At 41.6% G+C, this 26,232-nt stretch overlaps 1 protein-coding gene across 1 annotated transcript in view; it reads left to right on the top strand.

The window, feature by feature from the left end:
• The first annotated feature begins 295 nt into the window (after window positions 1–295).
• Window positions 296–26,232, top strand: part of NUDT3 (nudix hydrolase 3) — a 97,754-nt gene continuing 71,817 nt past the window's right edge. Inside the window, exon 1 of the mRNA XM_064284723.1 lies at window positions 296–501. Coding sequence (XP_064140793.1) covers window positions 403–501 — 99 coding nt within the window. The 5' untranslated portion in view covers window positions 296–402. The remainder of the gene's footprint in view (window positions 502–26,232) is intronic.

The following is a 26,232-nucleotide window of genomic DNA, read 5'->3' as shown; positions in this document are numbered from 1 at the left end:
CATTCGCTCGTTTACGCCGCGCGGACTGGGAGGGTGCGATTCCCGAACCCGCTGTGCGCTGCCAGCGCGCGGCCGTCCCGCAGGCCGGCGCGTCCTTACGCCGCTGACGCAGCGCGCCCAAGATGGCGGCGCGGTCGTCGTCGGGGGTGGCGGTGGCAGAGGGGGCGGCGGCCGCGGCGGCGGCGGCGACGGCAGCCGTGACGGCGGCGGCGGCGCGGGGCCTGGGCCGGGGGGAATGAGGCGGCCGCGGCGGGACAGCGGCGGAGCCCTGTAGCGGAGAAGCGGCTCCCCCTCCCTGCTTCTCTTGGCCGAGCCGGGGGCGCGCGCGCGCGGCCGTCCGGAGCGGGCACCCCACCCCTCGACTCCCGCGACCCGCACCGCACCCCCACCCGGGCCCGGAGGATGATGAAGCTCAAGTCGAACCAGACCCGCACCTATGACGGCGATGGCTACAAGAAGCGGGCCGCGTGCCTGTGTTTCCGCAGCGAGAGCGAGGAGGAGGTGAGCAGCCCGGCTGGGGGCTCGCGGGGTCGGGGGCCTCCTCAGGCCGGGCGCAGGGGGCGCGCCGCCGGCTGAGGGTGTGCCCGGCCGCGGGCAGGGTCGCCTCTCTGGGGCCCGGACGAAGCTCCGACGGAATTTCTGAGGCGAAGGAGAGGGGAAGAGATGGTGCGGCGGAGGGGAAGTGGGTTTTAGCGTGGCCGTGGAGGACTGGCCGGGATGGGGGGGACCCGCACAGCCGCCGGTTGTCATCGGGGAGGCTGACCGCGGGGTGAAGGCAGTGGCTGGGGAAGACAGCGGTTACCGGTCCAGGCCCCCAGTTTTTGATCCTGGAGGGGCAGCTCCGCACTTGTCAGTCCGGCACATGTGTGCGGAGGCCGCGGTGCACGAGGCCCAGGCGGGCCCTTTGTGGCGGAGAAAGAGTCCGCTTCACTGGCAGGTTTGGGATTTGCCCGGGGATTATGTGTGTCTGTGAGCCCAGGGGAGGGGGGCGGGTAGGGAGATTTAGGGCGTTGTGCAGAAGCCAAAGCCAGCTGTTGAGTAGTGCGCTGAGTAGCCCTTATGGGGTAGCCTGAGAAGAAAAGGACATTTGATAAAGTAATCTTCGTGGCCTGATAATTTTTCATTTTGATTGGAAACGCCAAAGTCCGTATTGAAGATCTTCGCCCAGACGTCGTCCACTGCACTAAAAGAAAGCCTTTAGGATTAAATTTGCTAGAAAAATTAAAATGCTTAGAACCTTTTTGCTGAGGGTACTTAAAAAAAAAAAAAGGAAATCTGGGCCTCCCAAAGCCGTTTCTGTGGTGATGAAGGGAATTCGGGGAAGGCACATGTTTTGTAAATCCACAAAGAATAGCTGCTTTGGAAATTCATAAGATGCCTGTGGGAACGCGTTTCTCGTGTGTGCATGATGGTAAAATGGCAGTTAAACTGGGAACAATGAAGGACAGTGAAATTGAATATGTTATATTCCTGCGTTCAGTGGGCTGTGGTGGCAAGGCTGCAGTACAGTGCATCGGGTTGAAATGGGGAAAGGAACTTGACCCGTTAGTTATGAAAAGAAGCTGTGATGAAAGGGACAGATGGATTGCCAGGAGCTGCTGTCCAGAGAGATTTAGGAGGAAGTGGGAATTTAAATTATTGCCTGAAGAAAAAAAAAAGGAGTTAGTGAAGCACTAATTGTGCTGTTGAGGGATCCTGTGTGCTCCCTTTCAGCAAAACAGAAGGGAACAGGATTTGGGAATGTATACTTTGTATCGCAGCAAATGTAAAAGTCCCCAAAACAGAAGTAGTAAGAACACTGTTTTGTAATACATACTCGAATAAAGTAAAATTATTGGTGGTGGTTACTCCTTCAGAGGCTTTGTTCTCTTTATTATCATATTATGTTCTGGGAAATCAGGTGGGATCACAGGCTGTTAACTGGAGGGAGAAATAATTAGCGTAATAACATGTCCTATTAAAGTACTGTGATTAAGTTTGTGAACATTCCAGTTATAAGAAAGGCTGTGTTACTTAGTTGTATGAAGGATGCAAGACTTGATTTGCTAAAAAAAAAAAAAACTAGAAATTGAGAACATGTGAGTATTTTGGATAAATTGAAAACTATAGGTCATAAGCAAACTCAGGAAGACTTGATTTTCCATTTCCTGTTAAAGTTTTATTAAGTGTTGACATTAGTAGCGTTAGCACTTGTTACATGCTTACTTGAATCTGCAGGCTTCCCCACCTCTTCGCTCAAGTCAGACCAGGCATGGGACCTGCCAGCTCGCTTAAAAATTTAAACTGTTAAAAAGCTTTTTCAATGGATTTAAACATTTGGCTGATCATGGAGTTTCCTCCACTGAATTTGTTTTTGAACGTTGGTTAATGAGCAGAAGATTCATGCAAATCTTTAATTACAGATTCAGTGGGTGTTACAGCTAAAGCCTGGGAAGAGCAAGAAAATTAATGAAATGGGCCCACTTTAGACTTGTTCAGTTCAATTAAACAAGCAAGTATTAAGAACCTACTATGTAGCACCGTGTCACGTGGGATTTAAAGATAAACATTCCTCCTTGTTCAAAATGTTGAGTAGTTTTAGATGTGATTCCTTAATTGGAAGAGATTTCAGACCACAAAATAATCTCTAGGGTGTTTTTCAATTCTCAGATTATATAAATGTGTTGAGAAGGGAAGTAATTTGTTAGTTCCAGGAGAAGTTTTATGTTCTCATTAAAAGTGTCAACAGTTGGAAGCATTAGCTGCTATACTTTTTGGGAATATGAAATCCAAATTTAATAACACATTCAACCCAATTTTATTTTGTAATGGACACCAGTGCCTTTAATCAAGATAGAATAGTTTACTGAATATTATTAGCATTAATATAACAGTAAGGTTAGTATAAACAGAACCCTGATTTATAAATTTAATTAACCAGTGTCAGGAAACATACATACAATGGAAGAAAAAGAGATGAACACATTAGAAGATAATTGACCATGAATCAAACCTTCTAGCATTCTGTGTTTTTAGCCCCAGAAAATTTAATCTACCAAGCCAGCAGTTATAGTGGCTGAAATATTGATCCAGTTTGGGATGTGTGAACTTATTCAGCAAGCATTTATTGAGCACTCATTGAGTGCCAGGTTCTGTGATACAGAGGAGATGACCAACATGCAGGGAAGCAGAATCTAGTGGGAGAGGTAGAGAAATAACATGATGAAAATGAGTTCCCTGTCCTCCAGATCTCTCGCTTGTTTTCCTGTTGATAGATGAGATTAACAGCAAGAAAATTCTACCAGTTAAAAGTTCTATTGTTACTAATATTCTGATAAATTGAAATCTTTGAAAGTTTTGGATATTTGTGATAACATTTATTACAGTACTTTGAACCTGATGTATAGTAGACAGTCTCTTAACCAACCTCTACTTGAACTAACTTGGTACACCGAAAGCTTGGTATTTGGCACGCAGCCTGGATCTGGTTGTATCCTGACCATGTGGCCTCCCAACTACTGAAACTTGTACTTACCAAGAGTCAGTTGTATTTATTCCTATGTCTGTTATGTTCATTGAACTTGCCGTTATAATTATGTAGTTTAATTAAATACTGTGTAAACCAGTGAAATTTGAGCACAAAAAGAAAGGTTGTATGAAAAATATTTCAAATGCTTGGGAAAGACTCGGTAAATATAAGTCACTGAAAGAAATTACTGCTAGTTATATAGGATAAGTAAACTGGAAAAGATTGGGGAGGGAATCTTAAAAGTACAGTAGGACTTTGCACATAGATTACTTCACGAATGTTTTCAGATTTTTGTTGTTTATAGAAACTAGAACTGGAAAACATAGGTCACATTATGAATGTGGTATATGAAAGAAAGCTTGCAGATCAGCAGCAGCCCCATACTTAAGACAAGATCTTGGCCCTACAAACAAAGGTTAGCAAATAAATACACGTTTATGTCTTTTAGTCTGCCATATTCTCTGGTTAATATTTTATCATAAACAGAATTAAAGACCAAAACTTAGTTTTTGAGTAAGATTTTATTTCCCTAAACTTGGTAATATGACATTCATCTTTGTCATCTTATTCAACTTTGGCCCTCCTAAGCACTTCCAGTGAGATTTTCCCTCTTCCCCCACTCTTTTCCTTTTATGGAATATCTGTGATGACAGGAAGTGGGAGACATAGGGGGTGGGCTTGCTCATACTCTGTGTACTCTGTGGAGGGGAGGTGGTGTGTGTAACATGAATTTTAGACAGTTAAAATATCTAAGAGTGTGAAATAGTCTCTTAGAAAGGCCAGTGATACAGAATATGCATTAGATGGCATTACAGAACCTGGAGAAGTTAAAGCTGCTCCTAAAGGACCGTTTTTCATTCAGGGAAAAAAAAAGAGCACTAATAGGATCATGTCACAAGTCCCTGGGTGGCGCATTTAAATGGTTAAGCACTTGACTTCTACACGAAAGGCTCGAATCCACCTACAGGAGCTTCGAATGATCTGTTTCTGAAAGATTAAAAAAAAAAAAACCTGATTGCTGTTGAGTCGATTCCAACTCATAGCCACCCTGTAGGACAGAATAGAACTGCCCCATAGAGTTGCCAAGAAGCACATGGTCGTCTCAAAGATCACAGCCTTGAAAACCCTATGGAGCATACTTCTACCCTGCGGTACATGGGATTGCCATGAGTCAGAACTCACCGGCAACTGACAACAACAACAAAAGGGTGTCAGTTATATTTCCCTGTGCATTAAACCTGCTTTTAAAAAGAAAGGACAAAACTGTCCTTAAGAGAGTTAGGTTTCTCTTTCAAGCATTTCTCCAGGAGCCCTGCATCTCTTGGCAAGGGGGAGCTGCCTCTCATTTTCTCAGATCCTTAAGCTCACCAAGTTGGATGGAGAGTTGAATGACATTGAAGCTTTGGTGGCCTGAGTGTCAGTAAAAATGTCCCAGAGGAGCAGATAGAAGGACATCACTGCAGGCCACACCTTCCGGCAGGCTCTAGAGAGGGGAGTAAGGCACAGGTGGGAATCCCAGAGGCAACAACCATGACAAAGGGCTTCCTTGAGATTAGTCTAGTTAGAGAGACCTTTTGTAGCATTCTCTCTGTCGTGGTCCAGTATTACACTGCTCTGAGATCATGGTGGGTACATTGACCCAGTCATCTGATTGGCATTGCTGCTCTGCGTTTTTTAAAATCTTTCCTGGAGCCTTTTTTTTTTGCTTCCCCTTCTGCCTGCCTGCTACCATTTAGTCAGTTAGTCATTTCTCTCATTTTCTGCCTACTAATACTTCCCGAAATGTGAATTCTGGTCTGAAGTCATACTGTAATCTCTATTCCTCTCTTCTTCTTGCCCTCATCCTACTTTTTTGCTTTTGGATGATTCTCATTTCTCAATAAAGAGAGTGTGGTGTATCTACTGTGTGTGATGCAATCTATATCTTTCTTCATAGCCTAGTGCAAGAAGAAGGGCCTTTGTTCAAGAATGTTTGTTTATTCATTCCTTCAGTGCACAGTTTTTGAGAGCCCTAGTATGTACTAGCCGCTCCTTGGAAACCTTATGGAGCAGTTCTGCTCTGTCCTGCAGGGTCTCTGTGAGTCGGAATCGACTCGATGGCAATGAGTTAGTTTTGGCGGGGGGAGGGTGGTTTTAATATGTACTAAGTGTCCCTGGGTGGTGCAAATGGTTAAGTGTTCGACTGCTAATTCAAAGGTTCGTGGTTTGAACCTGTCTAGAGGTGCTGTGGAAGAAAGGCCTGGCAGTCAGCTGCTGAGCGATCACAGCCTTGAAAACCCTGTGGAGCAGTTCTACTGTGTAGCACATGGGGTTGCCATAAGTCAGAATCAACTCGACAGCAATGGATGTGTGTTTTTTTTTTTTCTTACTATGGACTAGTCTTCATACAGTGAGCCCTGGTGGTGTAGTGGTTAAAGCACTCGGCTGTGAACTGAAAGGTCAGCAGTTTGAACTGGTCCAGAGGCGCTTCAGAAGAAAGGCCTGGCAGTCAGCCTTGGAGAGGTTACAGCCTTGAAAACGCTGTGGAGGAGTTCTACTCTGCAACACGTGGGGTCACCATGAGTCGGAATCGACTTCACAGCAAAGGATTTTGCCTAGTTTTTTGGGTTTGTGTGTTACCCTGGTAATACACAGATGACTAAGAGTGTGGTCCCTCACAGAGCTGACCCCTCTGCCTGCTGTGCACTCTGTTCATCCCCTCCTGCCCACTTGGCAGCCTCAGCTTACAGCTGTCCCATCGCTTCTGCACACTGCTTTTCCTTCTCCACCTTGTCATGTCCAGGTCAGACAGGCTGTACTATTTCCCATCTTAAAAAAATGCTCCCTTGATGGTGCCTGGCTACCACCACTGACTGCTCTGACAGGGATCACAATAGAGAGTCCTGGACAAAGCTGGAGAAAAATGTAGAACAAAATTTTAACCTACAAAAAAGACCAGACTTACTGGCCTGATAGTGACTGGAGAAACCCCAAGAGTATGGCCCTCAGACACCCTTTCAGCTCTGTAATGAAGGCACTTCTGAGGTTCGCCCTTAAGCCAAAGGTTAGACAGACCCATAAAACAAAACGAGACTAAAGGGTCACAGCAGCCCTGGGGCATGGACTAGAAGGCAGGAGGGGGCAGGAAAACTGGTGACAGGGAACCCAAGATCAAGAAGGGAGAGTGTTGACATGTTGCGGGGTTGTTAACCAGTGTCATAAAACAATATGTGTACTGTTTAATGAGAAACCAGTTTGTTCTGTAAACCTTCATCTAAAGTACAAAAAAAAAAAATACAGGGGAAATATAGACCCCTTGTAATGGTGCAAAAAAAAAAGTTCCCTTGACCCAGTATTCTCTCCAGCTACCACTCATTTCTCTCGTCCCTTTTATAGCAAAGCTTCTCTGTGCTTGCTGTCTGTACTTGCCTTCTTCCCATTTTTTCTTGAGTTCACTTCAGTTAGGCACTCTTCTCTCCCATTCTTCTGAAGCCTCTCTCTTACAGGATAAACAGTAACTTCCAAGTTAATAAATCCTGTGGCCAGCCCTCATTCCTTGTGCTACCTAATCATTCCTTCCTTTTTGAAAACCCTGTGTTCTTGAAACATTTTCTTTGCCTGGCTTCTGGGGCATCTCTCTAATTCTTCCCTCCCCCTCTGGTTGCTCCTCGGTCTCATTGTATTATAGATTCTTCTTTATTTTCATGACTTCTTCTTATTGTGATTCACGAGGGCACAATCCTTGAACCTTTTCTTCCTCTTCCCCCCGCCCCACCCCATACAGCAGGTGATTTCATCCAATCCTACCATTTTTATACTGATTACTTTCAAATGTTCATTTTTAGGCCTGACCTCTCTCCCGAATTTATATACCTTACAGTCTACTTGATATTTCCATTTGGATATCTGATAGTCATCTCAAAATAAAATGCCCAAACTGGATCTCTGTTCCGTCCACCAAAACCAAACCTGATTTTTCTTCAGTCTTCCCTGTCTTCCTACAGATAGTGGCTCCGGTTAGAAACCTTGGAGCCATTCTTTGTTTCTCTTTCTCCTTCCCACATCTAATCTGGCAGCAAATCCTGAACCCAGCCATATTTTTCCATCCTCCATCATGCTGCTTTATATTATTGCTGCTCACCTGGACCTTTGTAGTTTCTTCCTATCTGGTCTCCCTGCTCTGCCTTGCGCTCTATTTTTTTCTTCCACAGCTGCTAGACATTGCTTCTCACATAAGTCACATCATGTCCTGCCTGGGCTCAAAACCCTCTAGAGGTGTTCTGTGTCAGAGTAAATCCAAAGTCTTAACTGTGACCTCTAAGGCCCTGCATGATCTCATGGCCCTGCCATGGCTCTGACCTCACCTCCCACCGTTCTCCCTCTTACTTAGCCCTCTCTTCCAGCCACACTGGCTTCCAGGCTGTTTCTTCCCCACGTTACCTGCATGGCTTGCTCCCTCACTTTAGGTTTTTGTTTAATTATCACCTTATCAGACAGGTCTTTCATGATCATCGTATGTAAAATACCAGTCCACTGTCACTAGGTCTCTTAAGCTTCTTTTTTCTTGGCAGCACTTATCACCGGAAATCCTAGTGGCATAGTGGGTAAGAGCTTTGGCTGCTAACCAAAAGGCCGGCAGTTCGAATCAACCAGGCGCTCCTTGGAAACCTTATGGGACAGTTCTACTCTGTCCTGTAGGGTCACTGTGAGTTGGAATTGACTCGACAGCAATGGGTTTTTTATCATCACCAGACATATTGTATTTATTTGTTTATTGTCAGTTTCCTTTCACCAGAATGTAAGCTAGTCCATGAGGGTAGAGATTGTGTGTGTGTGTGTGTATTTTCCCTTCTTTATCTCCAGTGCCTAGAATGTAGTAGATACTCAGTATTATTTTTCAGTGAATAAATGAACATATTTTTATTAAAAAAAAAATATGTTCCCTGCTTTCAGAAAGTTTACAATCAGGTGGAAAAAGTGATAGAAGCTAAAACACAGTGATTTTACTGTCTACCAGCAATGCATTGGTGTATGTGTTCCAGAGAAGCTTCCGACCTCTTCCCTAATTTCTGGTGTCTTAGTTACAGGGTCTCTCACAGTCTTGATATTAGCCTGCCTGGCAGTGTATGTGCCTTAGATTGTAAATCTTTTCTGAATCTTATTGGATAGTCATGTGATAGGAAGCTGAAGGTTTCTTTGAGATGTTGAACTGGAGAGCCTGTGCCATCTCATAGGATTTGTGTTGTGTGATTGATATAATGTACTGTTCCCCAACCCTGGTGATACAGTACCTGAGGGCGGAGGATTTCTGTTTGCTGATAGCCTGGAACCTCCTGTTAATAAGTAAATACAAACAAACTAATCAGTTGGTAGGTACTTTTTTTTTTTTTTTGGTGAAAATATACACAGCAAAACTTGCTCCAATTCCACAGATATAGACATAATGATCAGTGACATTGGTTTCATTCTTCACATTGGGCCAACGTTCTCATATTTCTGTTCTAGTTGTTTCACTTCCATTTATTTAATATCCCTGGCCCCCCAACCTTCTCTTCTGTGCTTTAAAATAGATGTTGACCCTTTGGTCTTATATAGATTTTTTTTTTTTTAAACACAGTACTGAAGGGTGACAGTCTTTACTCTTGGGGCTAAGCTGTTACTTAGTTTGAAGTTGACTTCAGGGAATAGTTTCAATTCAAGATTTGAAGATTAACTCAGGGCCATAGTCTGGCGAACTCCTCCAGTCTCAATAGGTCCAGTAAGTCTGGATTCTTTAAGAAGGTAGGTACTGATTTAATGACTTGTTGATAGTGGTTCATAGCCAACAATGTATGTCAAATCTGGATTCTAAAGGTAGCTAATATTAGAGTAGTTGTTGAGATGGGGGTTGGTAGGAGTAGTTATAAAATTTTCCTGTCATCATCATCTTGTTCTTTAGATCCAGGTGAGAGAAACACCATGTAAATTTTGTAGTGTAGAGTCTTGAAGCATTTGATTTATGGTATATGAGATGTGAAATGGAGAACATAGAACTATCACAGGCAAAAAAGAGTAAGAAGGTGAATTTGGAAATAAAATTGTCAAGCTTAAAATTTAGTAATGAAATATATGCTTGAAGTCAACTTCCTGAGTGAAATCCTCTCAACACCCAAGAAAACGTCCGTGAACCCACCTCGAGAATTTCTCTCCGAAAGTAACGTGGAAATTGCCCAAGAATAGCCACAATCTTTTCCCCAGCCTTCCTGAAGCCTTTGCTTCCTAATCCTGTGAATGGGAAAAACTGTTCATTCTTCCTTCATTCATTCACTCATTTGTTCCACAAACTTATTGAATGCCTACTTATCGGGCTGGACACTGTTCGGGTGACACAGTGGTATACAAAGAATGAAAGCCCTTGCTCTTGTGGAGCATATGCTACTGGTGCAGGGAGACAATAAGTGAGTAAATAAATCAGTGAACATGATGATTTTAGGTTGCAGTGAGTGCTGGGTGGAAAATAAGTTATGTCGTATACTTATGATGGGGGGGTTCGTAAGTTTCTGTTGGATGGTCCCTGATTGCCAAGACAGAGGGAAGGGAAGTTACAAAGGCCCCAAGGTAGGCACGAGTTTGACATAGAGAAATAGAAAGCAGGCCAGTGTAGCTGGAAGCCCAAGACTGGGGAGAGTGGTGGGAGATGTTGGAGAGCTGGGCGGGGGCTAGATCATGCGGGGCCTTGTTGTCCCTCCAGTTTTCCTGATTCTCCTTTACTTTGCCCTGCCCCTGTTGCTTAAAGCAAGCAAGCAAACTAACCTTTCCCTTGAATGAGAGAGAGGGGTGAATATGATAGTTGAGAGTTTTTTAAAAAGCTGTGTTCATGTAAAGGTGAAAGTAAAGTGCAGTGCTATAACCTTTTTAAGAGGTAAGTCTGAAAGGACCCGAGGAAAATTTGAGATGTGAGAGAGAAGGAAGGCGGAAAAGGGAAGAAGCAGCTCCATGAAAAATAAGAGAATGCTTTGTGTGACAACCCTAAAGTTTCTTCACACTCTTCTTGGGGCAGTTTAGTCAGAAAGACTCATTTGAATAAGTGATACGTGCACACAGTGCAAAACTGAAAAGGTACAAAGAGTATTGAATGAAAGGTAAGTTCTCCCTTCCACGTGTCTTCCCTAGCCACCTTACCCAAAATTCTACCGTTGTTACCAGTTTCTTGTATATTCTTTCTGTGTGTGTGTGTTTAGCAGGCTACTTGCACACTAGTAGGTAGTTAGCTTATAAAAGTTAGTGTTGAGTGCATTGCAAACTAAAGACTGGGGGACATTTTTTGCTTAACAGAGCAAAGGTTTGCCAGTTTTTCCTGGAAATTTAATTGAACTAGGACACTTGAGTCATCTGTGCTTTTTAAACACTTACCTAGATTTATCGAGGTTTGGTTACCTTAAGTATCAGAGATTCTTCTAGAGTAGAGAATTGCTGGGAATGGAGTGATGTGGGGTATGTGTGTGTAGGTGCAGTTCTTATGAGTCTGAGAATGTCCTGGCAGTGGGCTGGTAGCCCGTCGCCTAACTGGCCTATAAGCCCCTAAAAAGCAGCTTAGCATTTATCTGGGTCGGACTGGGTTTGCTGATTCCTAAACTGCCTCATTATTTAGACTGCTTTCTACAAAGGTGTCTTTTAAGCCAAAACACCTTTCTTCTCAAGGTAATGTTTGTAATGTTTGAGCCTGATAGGCTTTAGCTGTGTGCCTTCATCTCCAGCCGTGGAATGGGGAGCAGATAGAATTCTGGGTGGAATTGTGTCTTTTCACCTTCCCCTGAGACAGAGACATGCCTTAAAATTCTTTCGTATCTCTTCTTCCAGCTCCCCAAATGCCAGCAAGAGCTGGGTGTGTGAAAACTTGTTGAAAAAGATCATCTCAGTGTAACCTCTTTTTTTTTTTTTATTTGAAATGGGAAACTTTCCTAGAATGATACATCTGTGTTCAAATGAATGTAAGCTCCAAAAGTTTGCAAACCAAATATAAGTTTTTTTTTTAATATTTTATTGTTTGAATTGTTTATGCTGCTGCTTCCTTCTTAGTGCAGTTAAGCAAAAATAGACTGTTTCAGCAAATCTGGTTTACATATCAGGGTAAGTTTCATGTTTATGAAGTTTATGAATAAGGATCAGATCAGACCTTTTTGTGTGCTTTATCCAGTAATGCTTTGAAAAATTCTTAGTTTAGAAAGCCTTTTAACTCAGTTTCAAAATGGAAAGTTAACAGCTCAAGTGTCATAAAGCATTCTTATGTTGGTGTATTTTGTGAGCATTTCCAAAAAGAGAGAAAGAGAATGAGTTTTTACTTCATGTATCAGAGAACATGTTAAAAAAAAAAATTATAAAAGGAACAAAAATTTAAATTTAAAGCAAGTAAAAAACTGTTAAAAGATAACAAGAGTATTATAAACATAGAAATGATCCCTTAAAAGCTTTTCTTTGTACACTGTCAGTTGATCTCTTTGTTCATAAAACAATCAAGTCCTTTTTAAAGAACTGCCTGGAAAGTCTTTTCTCTGTGTTGGTTATTGAACACATTTCTGATGTGCTTTATAAGAGCAGCTTAGTGTATGGTGATGAACAGCAATGAACTCAGACATGCAGTGCTTATACTTCTATTAAAAGGAGGAAGAATAGTGATTTTCTGAAAAATATTTAAGAATCCTAATTTAAAGTGCTTTAAGAAAAGTTACGTGCTGTTATAAAATGCTTTTTGTGAGTGAGTAACTTGAACTAATATATGAAATATTTGGTCATTACGATTATGCTTAAAATTTGTTTTGATTAATTTTTTCATTTGCTTTCTTTTTGCAGAAAAGACTTGGTAGAGTTATGTTTAGTCATCATTTACTGACTCCGGGCTTTTACATCTGTCACTGTGGTGTTGAATTCTTCCTGGGAGGCTGTGCAGTATGTGTAGTCTGCTTTTAATAATATGACAAAGCTTTTAGATTTTGTTGGTAGAATGAACTAGGAGAATAATCTAGAGAGTTTCTGTGTGTAGCAATTGCATTTCTGTGGTATTTTCATAGGTCAACAACTATGGGACAAGGAGCTAGCATCGAATCATCCTTTTGCCAGCACTACCTGTGATTTTTCTTTCAAGTGGGAGTTACTTTTTAATTACAGAAGTAATTTGTGGTATCTGGAAAGAATACTTAAAACTGAGGCGTTTAAGTGTGTAGAATACAGCATCTAAGCTCTTGAAGAGCTTCAGTCTGTTGGCAAGGTGCAATTTAGAGTTTAAAATAATTAGAGAAGTGATGGAGAGGAGAGTTTATAGGAATTGGAGGAGCCTGTAAAGATGAGCTGAAGTATCAGGGAAGATGGTATGAAGCATGTGGGGCCAGACCTGGCTGGCTTAGTTGGATTTGGGTAGTTCAGGAAGAATATTCCACATGGAGGACTTTGGGCCAGCCAGGCTATTCAAAGTCAGAGAGCTTTATTTTTTAATTTTTATTTAAATTTTACTGTGATAAAATATATATAACAAAAACATTTACCATTTTAACCATTTTTAAGTGAGTAATTCAGTGACATTAATATTTACCATGTTGTACAACCATTACCGCTATCCATTTCCAGAAGTTTTCATCACCCCATACATAAATATCAGTATGCCTTCAGCACTAACCCTGGTGGCGTAGTGGTTAAGAGCTACTGCTGCTAACCAAAAGGTCGGCGGTTCGAATCCACCAGACACTCCTTGGAAACTCTATGGGGCAGTATACTCTATCCTCCAGGGTCGCTATGAGTCGGAATCGATTCCACAACAACGGGTTTGGGTTTTTTTGGGGGATTCAGCACTAACTACCCATTTCCCCTCCCCCCAGCCCTTGTTGTTGTCGTTATGTTACAGCAAGTTGATTCTTACTCATAGTGACCCTGTGTATAGCAGAATGAAACACTGCCCGATCCTGAGCCATCCTCACAATCATTGCTATGTTTGAGCTGATTGTTGCAGCTACTGTGTCAGTCCATGTTGTTGAGGATCTTCTTCTATTTTGCTGACCCTCTACCAAGCATGAGGTCCTTCTCCAGGGACCGGTCCCTCCTCATAACATGTCCAGAGTACATGAGACGAAGTCTCGTCATCCTCGCTTCTAAGGAGCATTGTGGCTGTACTTCTTCCAAGACAGATTTGTTTATTCTTCTGACAGTCCGTCTACTTTCATCTCTAAACATTTGCCTATGCTAGATATTTCATAGAAATGGAATGATACAATATTTGTCCTTTTTTTTGTCTGACTTATTTCATTCAGTGTAATGTTTTCAAGGTTTATCCATTTTGTAGCAGGTATCAGAACTTCATTTCTCTTATATGGCTGAATCATGTTTCATTGTATGTATAAACCACAGTTTGTTTATCCATTCATCTGTTGATGGATACAGATTATTTCCACCTTTTGGCTTTTGTGAGTAATGCCGCAGTGAAAATTGATGTACAAGTATCTGTTTGAGTCTCTGCCTTCAAACCTTTTGGGTATACACCTAGCAGAGGAACTGCTGGGTCACATGGTAATTCTGTATTTAGCTTTTTGAGGAACTGCCGAACTGTTTTCCACAGCAGCAGTACCATTTTGTATTCCCACCAGCAGTGCACAAGGATTTCGATTTCTCCACATCCTTGCCAACACTTGTTACTTTTTGATTTTTCTGGTAATAGCCACCCTAGTAGGTATGAAGTAGCATCTCATTGTGGTTTTGATTTGCATTCGAAAGACAGGCCTGGCCGTCTGCTTCTGAAAAGTCACAGCCTAGAAAACCCTATGGAGCACAGTTCTACTCAGACATACATGGGGTCACCATGAATCGGAAACTACTGAACAGCGACTAACAGTAGTCATGACTATTGATGCTGAGTGTCTTTTCATATGCCTGTTGGCCATTTGCTTATCTTTGGAGAATTTCTTTTCAAGTCCTTTGCCCAATTTTTTATTGGGTTGTTTGTCTTTTTATTGTAGAGTTGTAGGAAATCTTTATATATCCTGTGTATTAAACCTCTGTCAGATATATGGTTACCAGATATTTTCTCCCATTCTGTAGTTTGTCTCTTTACTTTGTTGATAAAGCCCTTTGGTGCACAAAAGTTTTTAATTTAATAAGGTCCAATTTATCTATTTTTTCTTTTTTTGCTCATGCTTTTGGAAGCCTGTTTGTCCCAAAGCGTCATGAAAGGCAGAAGAATAGGGGAGAGGCCACAAACTGATGACTCATGGCTGCATTTGGGTTACAAGGTGATTTTTTTTAAACTATTTCTTAAAATCAATCACCAACTTCTTAATATTGAGACTTTTCATATAGAAGTCTGGTCTTTAGATTTCTCTTGAAAAATCAGATGTGCCAGTATTGAGCCAGCATTCCCATGTGATGACCCTGGCCGGAGCTGAGTGGTGGCTTCCCCTTGGACTCTCTACCCCTCTCTAGTTGGCCATAGTCTTTTCTACTCCCTGTGATCTCCCCGTAGGAGCCCTGGTGATGCAGTCAGTAGTCAAAGCACTCAGTTGCTAACGGAAAGGTCAGCGTTTCGAACCCATCGGCCTCTCTGGGGAAGAAAGATGTGATAATCTGCTTCTGTAAAGTTTACAGCCTTGGAAACCCCTATGGGGCAGTTCTGCTCTGTCCTGTAGGGTCACCGTGAGTCAGAATTAACTCAACGGCAGCAGGTTTGGTTGGTTTTGGTAATCTCCCTGGTACAGGGGCCCAGTATTGTCACATGTATTGTGGTGGCTGAGGTGTTGTTGCCTTTTTAGGGTAGAGTTAAAAGGAAGGTCATATATTTCTGATACCCATGTAATTTCTCTCAAAAGTAGGAAAATGAAAGATAAACCAAAGGGCTGCATGTTTCAAGAAAAATGGGAGGGAGGATATTTCTTTGGGGGTGAAAATACTCCTTGGGAAATATGGTGTGTCTCTGTCAAAACAGTCTGACTGACTTTACATATTTGTTCCCCGTGCCCAGACCCTGTAGGGTGGCATTTGGGTTTTGACGGCTGTGGTAGTAAAGAACTTGGGTCCTGGAGTCAGACAGACCTGGCTCTTACACGCAGTAGCCAAGTGATCTTGAGCAAATTATTTTACATCTCTAAGCCTCATTTTCTCATTTGTAAAATGGAGACAAATAATAATACCTTCTTATTTCGTTGTATTGTTTAAGGATTAAGTAAAGTCTTATACAGAACACAGTCCATTCCGTGGCACAAGTGAACATTTATAAAGTGAGTCCTGGTGGAGCAAATGATTAAGCACCTGAAAAGTTGGCAGTTGGAACCCACTCAGGGCTCCGTGGGAGAAAGACCTGGCAATCTGCTTCTATGAAGATTACAGCCAAGAATACCCTATGGGCCAGTTCTGCTCTGACAACAACATATAAATATAAAGCTATGAAAAATGCAATTTCTAGCTTTATTGTAACTTGGACTTATAGCAGATTGTGGCAAGATACAGCTTATGGGAATTTCTGCACCCTGGTTGGTTGTATTTGTTTGTTAATTTAGCCAGTGTTTCTTGGGCACCAGGCACTGTGCTGGATTCTGGTGAACAAGACAGACATAGCCCCTGCCTTCATGTTGCTTGCATCCTAGCAGTGGTGATAGGTAGCTAAGCTAGCAAGTATAATGAAGTATAATGAAGTGTGATATGTGAAGTAGAATACCTTAAAATAGGGTAATTCAATGATTTTGTAATGATTTCAGTGGTAGGAAAGGTACCAGGTGGGGCAGATTATTTGGTAGTGGGCACTGTTCATAGGATCATGGCACTGCAAGTGGTCCACCATGTTTCCTTCTCCTTCCCTGAGGTCATCATTTATGGAGCACCTACCATCAGGTCCCTTGGTGGCACAAACAGATTGTACTCATCTACTAACTTAAAAGATTAGAGGTTTGACCCTACAGCAGCACTGAGGAAGGAAGGCCTGACGATCTGCTTCTGTAAAGATTGTAGCTACGAAGGCTCTGTGGAGCAATTATTCTCTGAAACACGTGGGGTTGCCATGAGTCACAGTCGACTCAGAGGCAACCAGTTTTTGGTTTTGTCATCAGATTGTGCAGATACCCAAGCCTGACAAAAGAAAGGGGTTGCATTGCCAGCCCTGGAGTGCCTGTGGTTTGGGCCCATTTTCCAAGCCTGGCCCTCCAGTCCCTGCCACTCCAATTTTCTTGATTATTTCTTAGGTAAATACCTTTTGGCTTCAGGCAGCCAGACATGACTTTTGTTGCTTGCAACCAAGAACCTTGAATGATAAACCGCCTGGGTAGCCAGAAGAAATGTAAATGTGTTGAATCAGAAATATTGTTATGTTTTATTTTTTTGTGTGAGGGTCTTTTCATTTTATTTATGAAGGAGCCTTTAACATTTTCTATTTATTGTGGTGAAAATTTCTTCATGCAAAGGTTTGTAAAATTGGTTTTAAATGACAAAAAAATCATCTAGTTAGAACGAACGTAACTGATACTGGCCTGAATGCAGATGATTAAAAATGGCCCAGTGATGGCAGAACTCCCTTACTTCAGGGGGAGAGAGGGGAATCAAGATCAACATCAGCCCAAGGCTGATGCCTCTGAGGTAGAGGTCAAATATACCTCCACCCTCCAAATTTTTTATCAGTTCTGACACCAGCCATCCTTCTCACACTTCCTACTTCTCTGCTGGGTTCGTTAATTTGTTGTAGTGGCTGCACAGAACTCACAGACCATGCTCATGGTTATGGAGTTTGTTTGGGAAGTAACAGGTTACAATTCAAGATCAGGAGCGACTCAGGATGCAGTTCTTCAGTCAGGACAACTCAGCCCTACCTGCAGGTAGGCCTCTCCCTCAGCCACTGGGCTTCTCGGACTGGCCTCTGCCCTGCTTGGGCAAGTGTTAGAAAGCCCTTTAGTCCACCAATAAGTGCCCAGAGGCACCTCACTCCTCTAGGAGGCCTCCTGCCTGAAGGCACTCAGCTGTCTGGCTACTGTAAGTGCCTTGCTCCATGGGCTGGGAAGCCCACTGTGCCGTCTCGCACCAATTTCCTGGTTCTGCTGCCACAGTTTCTCTGCCACTGCTGCTTGCCTGCTGCTGCCTCTTAGCATTCGCACTGTCTCCTGTGTTACAGTACTCTCTCTCTCTTTCTCTCCTGGGCCTAGGAGGTTCTCAGCGCAGGGACCCTGGGTCCAAAGGATGCACTCCACTTGCAGCTCTTCTTGGTGGTAGTGAGGTCCCACCTTTTTGCCTCTGGAATGGCTCATTTTAAGCCTAGCAGGATGGCAAAACTGACCATTCCATAACCTTACTTGCATGGTCCCACTCCCACAACGGTGCCATGCACCCTATTTGCATTATTAGGAAGCTGTCCAATCTCTTTGGTGGGCCACAAGCTCCTCATTTGGGGAGAGTTACAAGACTACAGCTAGAAAGGTCGTGTAAAAGTGATCTGTCGCACCACAGCAGATATTTTTTATGAAATGCTTTCCAACATAGTCATTCCTCTCCACCCGCCCACTTTATACTTACAGTTTCTCTTTTTAGAATTGTCCTAAGGAATATTTGAGAATATGTGAATTTTTGGTGTCTTAAACTTCGTAGGTGTCAAGGGTGAGATAAAAAATGAATTTTGAGAAATCCAAGCTTACAAAAACTGTAGGATGCTTCTTAAAATACATATCTTGTAGGCCCCAAGTTCTATCTTGGTTAACAAGTACTTTTTGAGTCCTTACTTCATGCAAAGCACTGTTCTAGGTAGAGTGATGATTTTAAAACTGTGGATATGTTCCCTGCTCTCCAAGAAGAACGCTTTTCTAAACTGATGAATTAATTAAATTACCTTTAGCCATTTAAGTTGAACAAGTGGCGACTCTTTGTCTTGTGCTGTGTGGAATCAGATAACAAAAATTGAAGAGATAGGACTTAAGGTATATGGAGCAATTACAAAAAATGTAAGATGATATTTTGTAGGTACCTCATGTTAGGAGCAAAATACTGAAGTAGTCAGTCTTGGGTTTTAAGAAATGGATAAGATTTAGAGGTAGGAAGGAGGGGGGAGGGCACAGAGGACACACCATGACTGAGTGCAGGAATGAGTTGTTGCATGTCGGAGACCGAGTGCATGAGCCAGCCTGAATTGTGTCTAGTGGTGTAGCAAGGCAAGAGATGGGAATTAAGGGTACAGAGCCTTGATTAAGAGAATGAAGAGTTTGGATTTGATCACAGTGGGGAACCATGATCATCCTTCATAAGAGATTGGGAGAATGCTGTGCTGTTTTAGATGTGAGAGCCATGGCAGCAGGGTAATGGAGTGAAGGAACAAGTTAAATGGACAGATTTGGTGACGAGAGTATGTTAAGGACAAAGGGGCTTGTGGTTAAAGATGACTTTTAAATTTTGATCCCAGGTGACAAGACAAATGGAAATTTAGAACAGAAGTTGACTTTGGAGAAAAATGGGACATTGGTTTTTGTCACGTAGAATTTTGAGTAATGAACTGAAATGAACTGTTGACAGTTGGAGATGTGGAACTAGAGGTGGAGGGAAAAGCCAGGACTCAGAACCTAGAGGGAGAAAGTGAAAAGTCAGCAAGAGAGAAAGTACACAAAGAGAAAAACTGAGCCACCATAGCAATCATAGAGGCAGCATCATAAAGGGCTGAGGGAGAAAAAAAAAGGTGTGCTGGGCCTAAGTAAGTGGAAAGACATTCTGTGTTTGTGGATTGGAAGGCTTAATATAGTTAAGATCTCAATATTACCCAGAGCAATCTATAAAATAGTACAGTCCCCATCAAAATTCCAACAGCATTCTTGACAGAAGTGGAAAAGCCCATCAAATTTATGTAGAAGGGCAAGGGACACCAAATAGCTAAAGCAATCCTAAAGAAGAAGATTAAAGTAGGAGGGAGACTCATGCTTCCTGACTTCAGAACATACTACGAATGCTAAAATTCTTATGTAATTCTTGATGACTACATATTTTTAGGATTTACTCTTTAGCTAAAAGAATTAATCTAAGCTTAAATACTGAAAAGGCTTGGGAAATGAATATGGAAAATGTAAATAAATTGTCACTTGAAAATAAAATTTAAAAAACCGTACTACAAAGCTTCAGTAATTAAAACAGCCTGGTACTGGTATATTAATAGACATACAGGAATAGAATTGAGAGCACAGAAATAAATCCATAAAAATACGTGGTAAACTGATTTTTGATAAGGACACTAAATTCATCCATTGGAGAAGGAAAAGTCTTTTCAAAAAATGGTGCCGGAAGAACTAGGTATCCACATGCAGAAGGATAAACCAGGACTCAGCCCTTACATCATACATAAAAACCAATTCAGAATGAACCAAGGACCTTAATTTGAAAACTAAAACCATAAAATTCATAGAAGGTATTACAGGGATGAATCTGTGGGACCTAGGTTTTTGTGATGGGCTGTCCGATATGACAGCAAAAGCACAAGCAGCAAAAGACAAAATGGACAAATGAGACCTTATAAAAATTAAGTATTTCTGTTCAGCCTAAAGAGTGGAAAAAAATTTGGGGAACCATTTGATAAAAGTCTAATATACAAAATTTATGAAATATTTCTACAACTTAAAAAAGACAACCCAGTGAAAATATGGGTGAAGGACTTGAACAGACATTTCACCAAGGAGGATATTCAAATGGCCGACAAACTTGAAAAAAATGCTCAAAGTCCTTAGCAATTAGGGAAATGCAAATCAAAACCACAATATGAGATACCATCTCACCCCCATAAGAATGTCAATGATTAAAAAAAAGAAAACACTAGGCATTGGCAAGGCTGTGGAGAAACAGGAATCCTTATCCATTCTGGTGGGAATGTAAAATGGTATATCCACTGTGGAAGACAGTTTACGGGCTCCTCAAAAAGTTGAACATAGTTCTACCGTATGACCGAGCAATTCCACTCTTAGGTATATACCCAGAGGACCTGAAAGTGATGCAGACAGACATTACGTACACCAGTGTGCATTGCAGCACTATTCACAATAGCGAAAAGATGGAAACAATGTCCACCAACTGATGATGGATTAGCAAATATGGTATATACATACAGTGGAATGTTACTCCACCATGGAGAGGAATGAAGTCCTGATGCATGCTACAACATGGATGAACCTTGAGGACATTATGCTGAGTCAGACACAAAAGAACAAATACTGTATAGTATAACTTATATGAAATAAGCAAATATATAGAAACCAAAAGTAATTAGTGGAGTGAGAGAGAGGGAGAAAGAGGCTTTTTGCTTAGAGTGCATTGAAGACATGCTAATGGTGGTGGAATAATTTGGAAAATTTTGATCATTTGATTGCAAAACTTGAAGAATGTAATCAAGGTCACTGAAGTGTATGTGTAGAAAATGATGAAATATTATATGTGCTGTTGTGTGTATATTACAATAAAAAAAAACCGGAATGGTGGGTGATAGTGTCACATCTAGAACAATGAAATATAATGAAGATGGGATGTGCAGTGGAATTAGAAAGCAATTTCAGTAGAGTGGTAAGATGGACGTTGTGTAGATTTAGGAGAGAATTCAAGTTGAAATAAGGCCGCAAATGATCTCTCCTTCAGGGTGTCTGCAAGGAAAGATGTGGGTCATTAACTCTAGGGAAGCAGCAGAGTTAAGTGAAAGATGCGTTCCTTTGTTTTAAACAGGACAATACCTCATCTGTAAAATGTCATGGTAGAAAAAATTATCTGTGAGATCCCTTTTGATACTAGGATTCTTTCTGAGAACTCTGGAGAGGGAGCTCTTAAAGGTACTGGAGGAGATGGGAAACATGCCTGGATGGCCGCTCAGAGTTCAGGTGGATTTGGAATGATTAGGACAGGCTTTAGGAAAGAAGCACATTTTCTTCTGAGATTGGAGGGCAGATGAAAGGAAAAACCTGGAGCCTGAATTATATTGATAAGAACTTGAGAAAACACCTTCCACATGGCCCCATTCTTCCGAGAAGGAGAAGTTAAGTATGTGCTGGAAGTGGTCTGGTGATGGGGATTTGAGAGGCAAGGAAAAGTCTGCTAGAGTTACTGTGGGATGGTTGGGATTGAAATGATACATTTTGTGTTGGGCAGGTTGGAGGTTGAATGGTATTTATCCTAGCAGTTGTGGGGTTCGTATGTATAGAGCACCATATAGGCACCATGGAGGATAAACTATGTGCAGGATAGACGGTTTTAGAGCTTTGGTAATTTATAATCTACCCTGTTGCCATTGAACCAACTCATAGCAACCCCATAGGACAGAGTAGAACTGCCCCATAGGGTTTATAATCTAATGGGCTCAAAAGAGGGGATGGAATTTATAGTGTATAAGCTTTGTGCAATGGATGTGTGCATTCTTATCCCTTTGCATGTAGGAAATGGAGGGGGAAAGGGAAGAATGGAGATGTTCCTGTTCCTAGGTTGGGGACTGATCGAGCAGCAGCATATAATGTCTGAGGAACAGGGAAGTTGATAGAGTCAGTTTCTTCATGTAGAAAATGGGAATAAGCAGTACCTAACTCATGAGACTTGCATGAGGAAAGGTAGGTAAATTGCATCCTTGGTACAGACCTGGGTGCATAGTAAATGCTCAGTAACGTTAGTCATTGTTACTAAGGTGGAAACCACTGAAGGAATCCCACTTGTCAATACATAATTAGGATATAGTGAGATAAGTGCTGTAAAAAAAAACCCTGTCCAGAATGCCTTAGGAATGGAGGAATGACTAAGACTGGATTGAGAAATTGGGAATGGTGGGAAAGGAGTGTATTGTCTGATCTGAATTTTGAAGGATGAGTAAAAGTTTGCTGCACTCCATTAATACGGATTGTGCAGGCATTAAAAAAATGAGATTCTCATCATAACAGCCTCATGCAGCTGCACAGTGATAGACTTCAGCATGGTAAATGATCGAAGAATATAAGACCTGGGGAAGGGAAAGATTTAATGCAATAAATGGAGCTCTGTGAGTTTACTTTGTGTCTTAGTTACCTGGTACTGCTATAATAGAAAGTGAATGGCTTTAACAAACAGAAATTTATTCTTTCACAGTTTTGGAGGCTAGAAGTCCAAATTCAGGATGCCAGCTCCAGGGAAAGGCTTTCTCTGTCAGCTCTGGGGGAAGGTCTCTGTCATCAGTCTTCCTCTGGGTCTAGGAGTTTCTCAGTGCAGGGACCCCAGGTCCAAAGGATGCACTCCGCTCCCAGCTCTTCTTTCTTGGTAATAGAAGGTCTGTCTCCTCTCTGCTTGATTCTCCCTTCTATATCTCAAAAGAGGTTGACTTAAGATACGACCTAATCCTGTAGATGTGTCTTGCCTCATTAACATAACTGCCTCTAATCCTGCCTCATTAACATAGAGGTAGGATTTACAACACAGAATAATTACATCAGATGACAAACCAGAGGATAGCCACATAATACTGGAAATCATGGCCTAGCCAAATTGGCACACATTGTTGGGGGACACAGAAAGGGCTTTATGAAAGGAGGTAAGACTTGAGGTTATAATATCTTCAGGTTTGTAAGCCTGGAAGTAACCTTAGATATGGTCTATCAAGCCACCTCAGTGAGATGAGGGAACTGAGACCAAAGGGGTGCTCAGATCTGTCTACGGTGACATTTCTGGTAAAATAATGTGCATAAGGGCAGAAAGAACACAAATTTCTTCTGATAGATCCACAAAAGAATGAGTTAAAGAAGTGGAATGAAAGAAACGTGCATAAAAATATATTTCTAACATTGATTCCCAGCAACAGCACTTAAAAAAAAAAAAGGAAAAATAAGAGGCTGTAGTACACTTATAGAAGTAGACTCTATACTGACTTCAGCATCTATTGTTGTCACCATAAGCTGCAGCTGATTACACATCCTGGAGCCAGTGTGTGCATTGTGGGAAAAAGCTGAATTTGTCAGAAACAGAGATATTTTTGGCAAATTTTGCATGCTGAAAACATTTTCAAAACCAATTTTTGTAGTCTTTTTCTCCATTATAAAGATATTTTATACTCACTGTAGCAAATTTGGAAAATATTCCCTCTTTTAATTTCAGTAAATTATAAGTTACCAGGGTTCTAAAATTGTCCTGCTCATAGTTTATCCTCCATGGTGCCTGCATGGTTCTCTATACGTAGTAGGTCCAAAATTTTAGGATAAATACCATTCAACCTCCAAATAATTTCCTCCAAAACGTATGGAGGAAACTACGGGTAGTCCCCAATTTACCAAGGGGTTATGTTCCGATGACTATTCCACTGTGAGTTTTTTTTTAAATAATTTTTATTGTGCTTTAAGTGAAAGTTTACAAATCAAGTCAGTCTCTTACACAAAAACCCATATACACCTTGCTACACACTCCCAATTACTCTCCCCCTCATGAGACAGCCTGCTCTCTCCCTCCACTCTCTCTTTTCGTGTCCTTTTCGCCAGCTTCTAACCCCCTCTTCCCTCTCACCTCCCTTCCAGGCAGGAGATGCCAACATAGTCTCAAGTGTCCACCTGATCCAAGAAGCTCACTCCTCACCAGCATCCCTCTCCAACCCATTGTCCAGTCCAATCCATGTCTGAAGAGTTGGCTTCGGGAGTGGTTCCTGTCCTGGGGCAACAGAAGGTCTGGGGGCCGTGACCACCAGGGTCCTTCTAGTCTCAGTCAGACCATTAAGTCTAATCTTAAGAGAATTTGGGGTCTGCATCCAACCTCTCTCCTGCTCCCTCAGGGGTTGTCTGTTGTGTTCCCTGTCAGGGCAGTCATCAGTTGTAGCCAGGCACCATCTAGTTCTTCTGGTCTCAGGATGATGTAGCCTCTGGTTCCTGTGGCCCTTTCTGTCTCTTGGGCTTGTAATCACCTTGTGTCCTTGGTGTTCTTCATTCTCCTTTGATCCAGGTGGGTTGAGACCAATTGATGCATCTTAGAGGGCTGCTTGCCCCAGATGCCACTCTTTTAAGACCCCAGATGCCACTCTTCAAAGTGGGATGCAGAATGTTTTGTTAATAGATTTTATTGTGCCAACTGACTTAGATATCCCCTGAAACCATGGTCCCCAGACCCCTGCCCCTGCTACGCTGGCCTTCGAAGCGTTCAGTTTATTCAGGAAACTTCTTTGCTTTTGGTTTAGTCCAGTTGTGCTGACCTCCCCTGTACTGTGTGCTGTCTTTCCCTTCACCTAAAGTAGTTCTTATCTACTATCTAATTAATGAATACCCCTCTCTCACGCCCCCCCTCGTAACCACGAACGAATGTTTTCTTCTCAGTTTAAACTATTTCTTAAGTTCTTATAATAGTGGTCTTATACAATATTTGTCCTTTTGGAACTGTGTAAGTCAGTTTTGATGTAAGTTAAATACCTCTTTTTTTTTTTTCATTATTATTGTCTTTTATTATCAGTATCTTTATAAATCCAATTTCTCTGTGTCTTTGGGGGTTGGAGACATTACATGTGAGAATGATAACAGCAGATTATATCCTGCAGCACTGTATGTTGTACGTATTACTAGTGGTAGGCTGTACAAAACAAAACAGCCTGGACAGTTTAAGTATGATTTATTGTAACTCGAATATGTTGTAAACCGGGGACTACCTTGTACACATATAGTTATCCTACCTAAAGAAAATTAGTATTAATTTGATCTCTTCTTTTCTTAATTTCTTTTCATTAATCATTATGGTTTTTAGTTTTTACAATATTGTGATTGATTAATATACAATTTTATAATCTGATTTTTTACTTAAAATAAGCATCTTATTTTCCCAATCTGGACTCAGCATATACATTTTTTAATGGCTGCTTACCTATTGAATGGATGAAAGAACTTAAGCATTCCACTCTTGTTGTAGATGACATTGTTAAATCACAAAAGAGAGTGTTGACAACCACAGTATAGGTAGTCCCCAATTTACAACAGGATTCCATTCTGACGATTCCGTTTTAAGTTGGTTCTGATATGTTGAATATCTCCCTTTTAAAAAAAATTTTTTTTATTGTTGCCTTTTTTTATCAGTGTCTTTATAAATCTGATCTTAGAACATCTACAAGTGAACATCTGAGGACAACAGCAAATAACGTACTGCAGCATTGTACGGAGTACATAGTATCGACAATAAAATGTATAAAAAAAGAAACAGTCATAAGTGTGGTTTGTCGTAACTCAGATAGGTCATAAGTCTGCCTGTAATTATTGGCTTATCCTTCTCTAGTCTCTAGTCTCACAAAGTACGTGTTTTTTTAACACGTGATACTTAACCATCTTAAAGAATTACCACTTTATCCCCCCAGTGCTCATTAGTGAGAAATAGATGTAATTTCTCCTTATTCACCTAAGTGAGTTACAAAAAGTGACTGTCAGGACACAGAAGGAATATCAGACACTGTTATTGTATGTGTCAATAAGGCATTTCTTGAGTTTGCAGCCATCTCTAATGATTTTCCACCAGCAGGTTCACCCGTGGTGAATGAGTGTCAGTAGTACTTCCAGAATAAGATGATAGGAAGAAAGCCCTAGTGATCTACGCCTGAGAATTAGCCAGTGAAAACCTCATGGTCACAACTGAGCGCTGGCTGGCTCACTTCCTTTGTACATGTTATTAGAAGGACGTCCTATTTGGTGAAGTTAGAGGGTCAGCGAAGGCAAGGGAGACTTCTGGTGGGTTGGATTGGCAAAATAACCACCATGTTGGACTCGAACATGACAGTGATCATGAGGATGACAAAAAACTGGGCAATGTTTCGTTATATTGTACGTAAGGTT

Source organism: Loxodonta africana, chromosome 1, assembly GCF_030014295.1.
Source record: "Loxodonta africana isolate mLoxAfr1 chromosome 1, mLoxAfr1.hap2, whole genome shotgun sequence".
NCBI lineage: Eukaryota > Metazoa > Chordata > Mammalia > Proboscidea > Elephantidae > Loxodonta > Loxodonta africana.
Note: the sequence above shows the minus strand (reverse complement) of the source record. Positions and strands in the feature narration are given on the sequence as shown.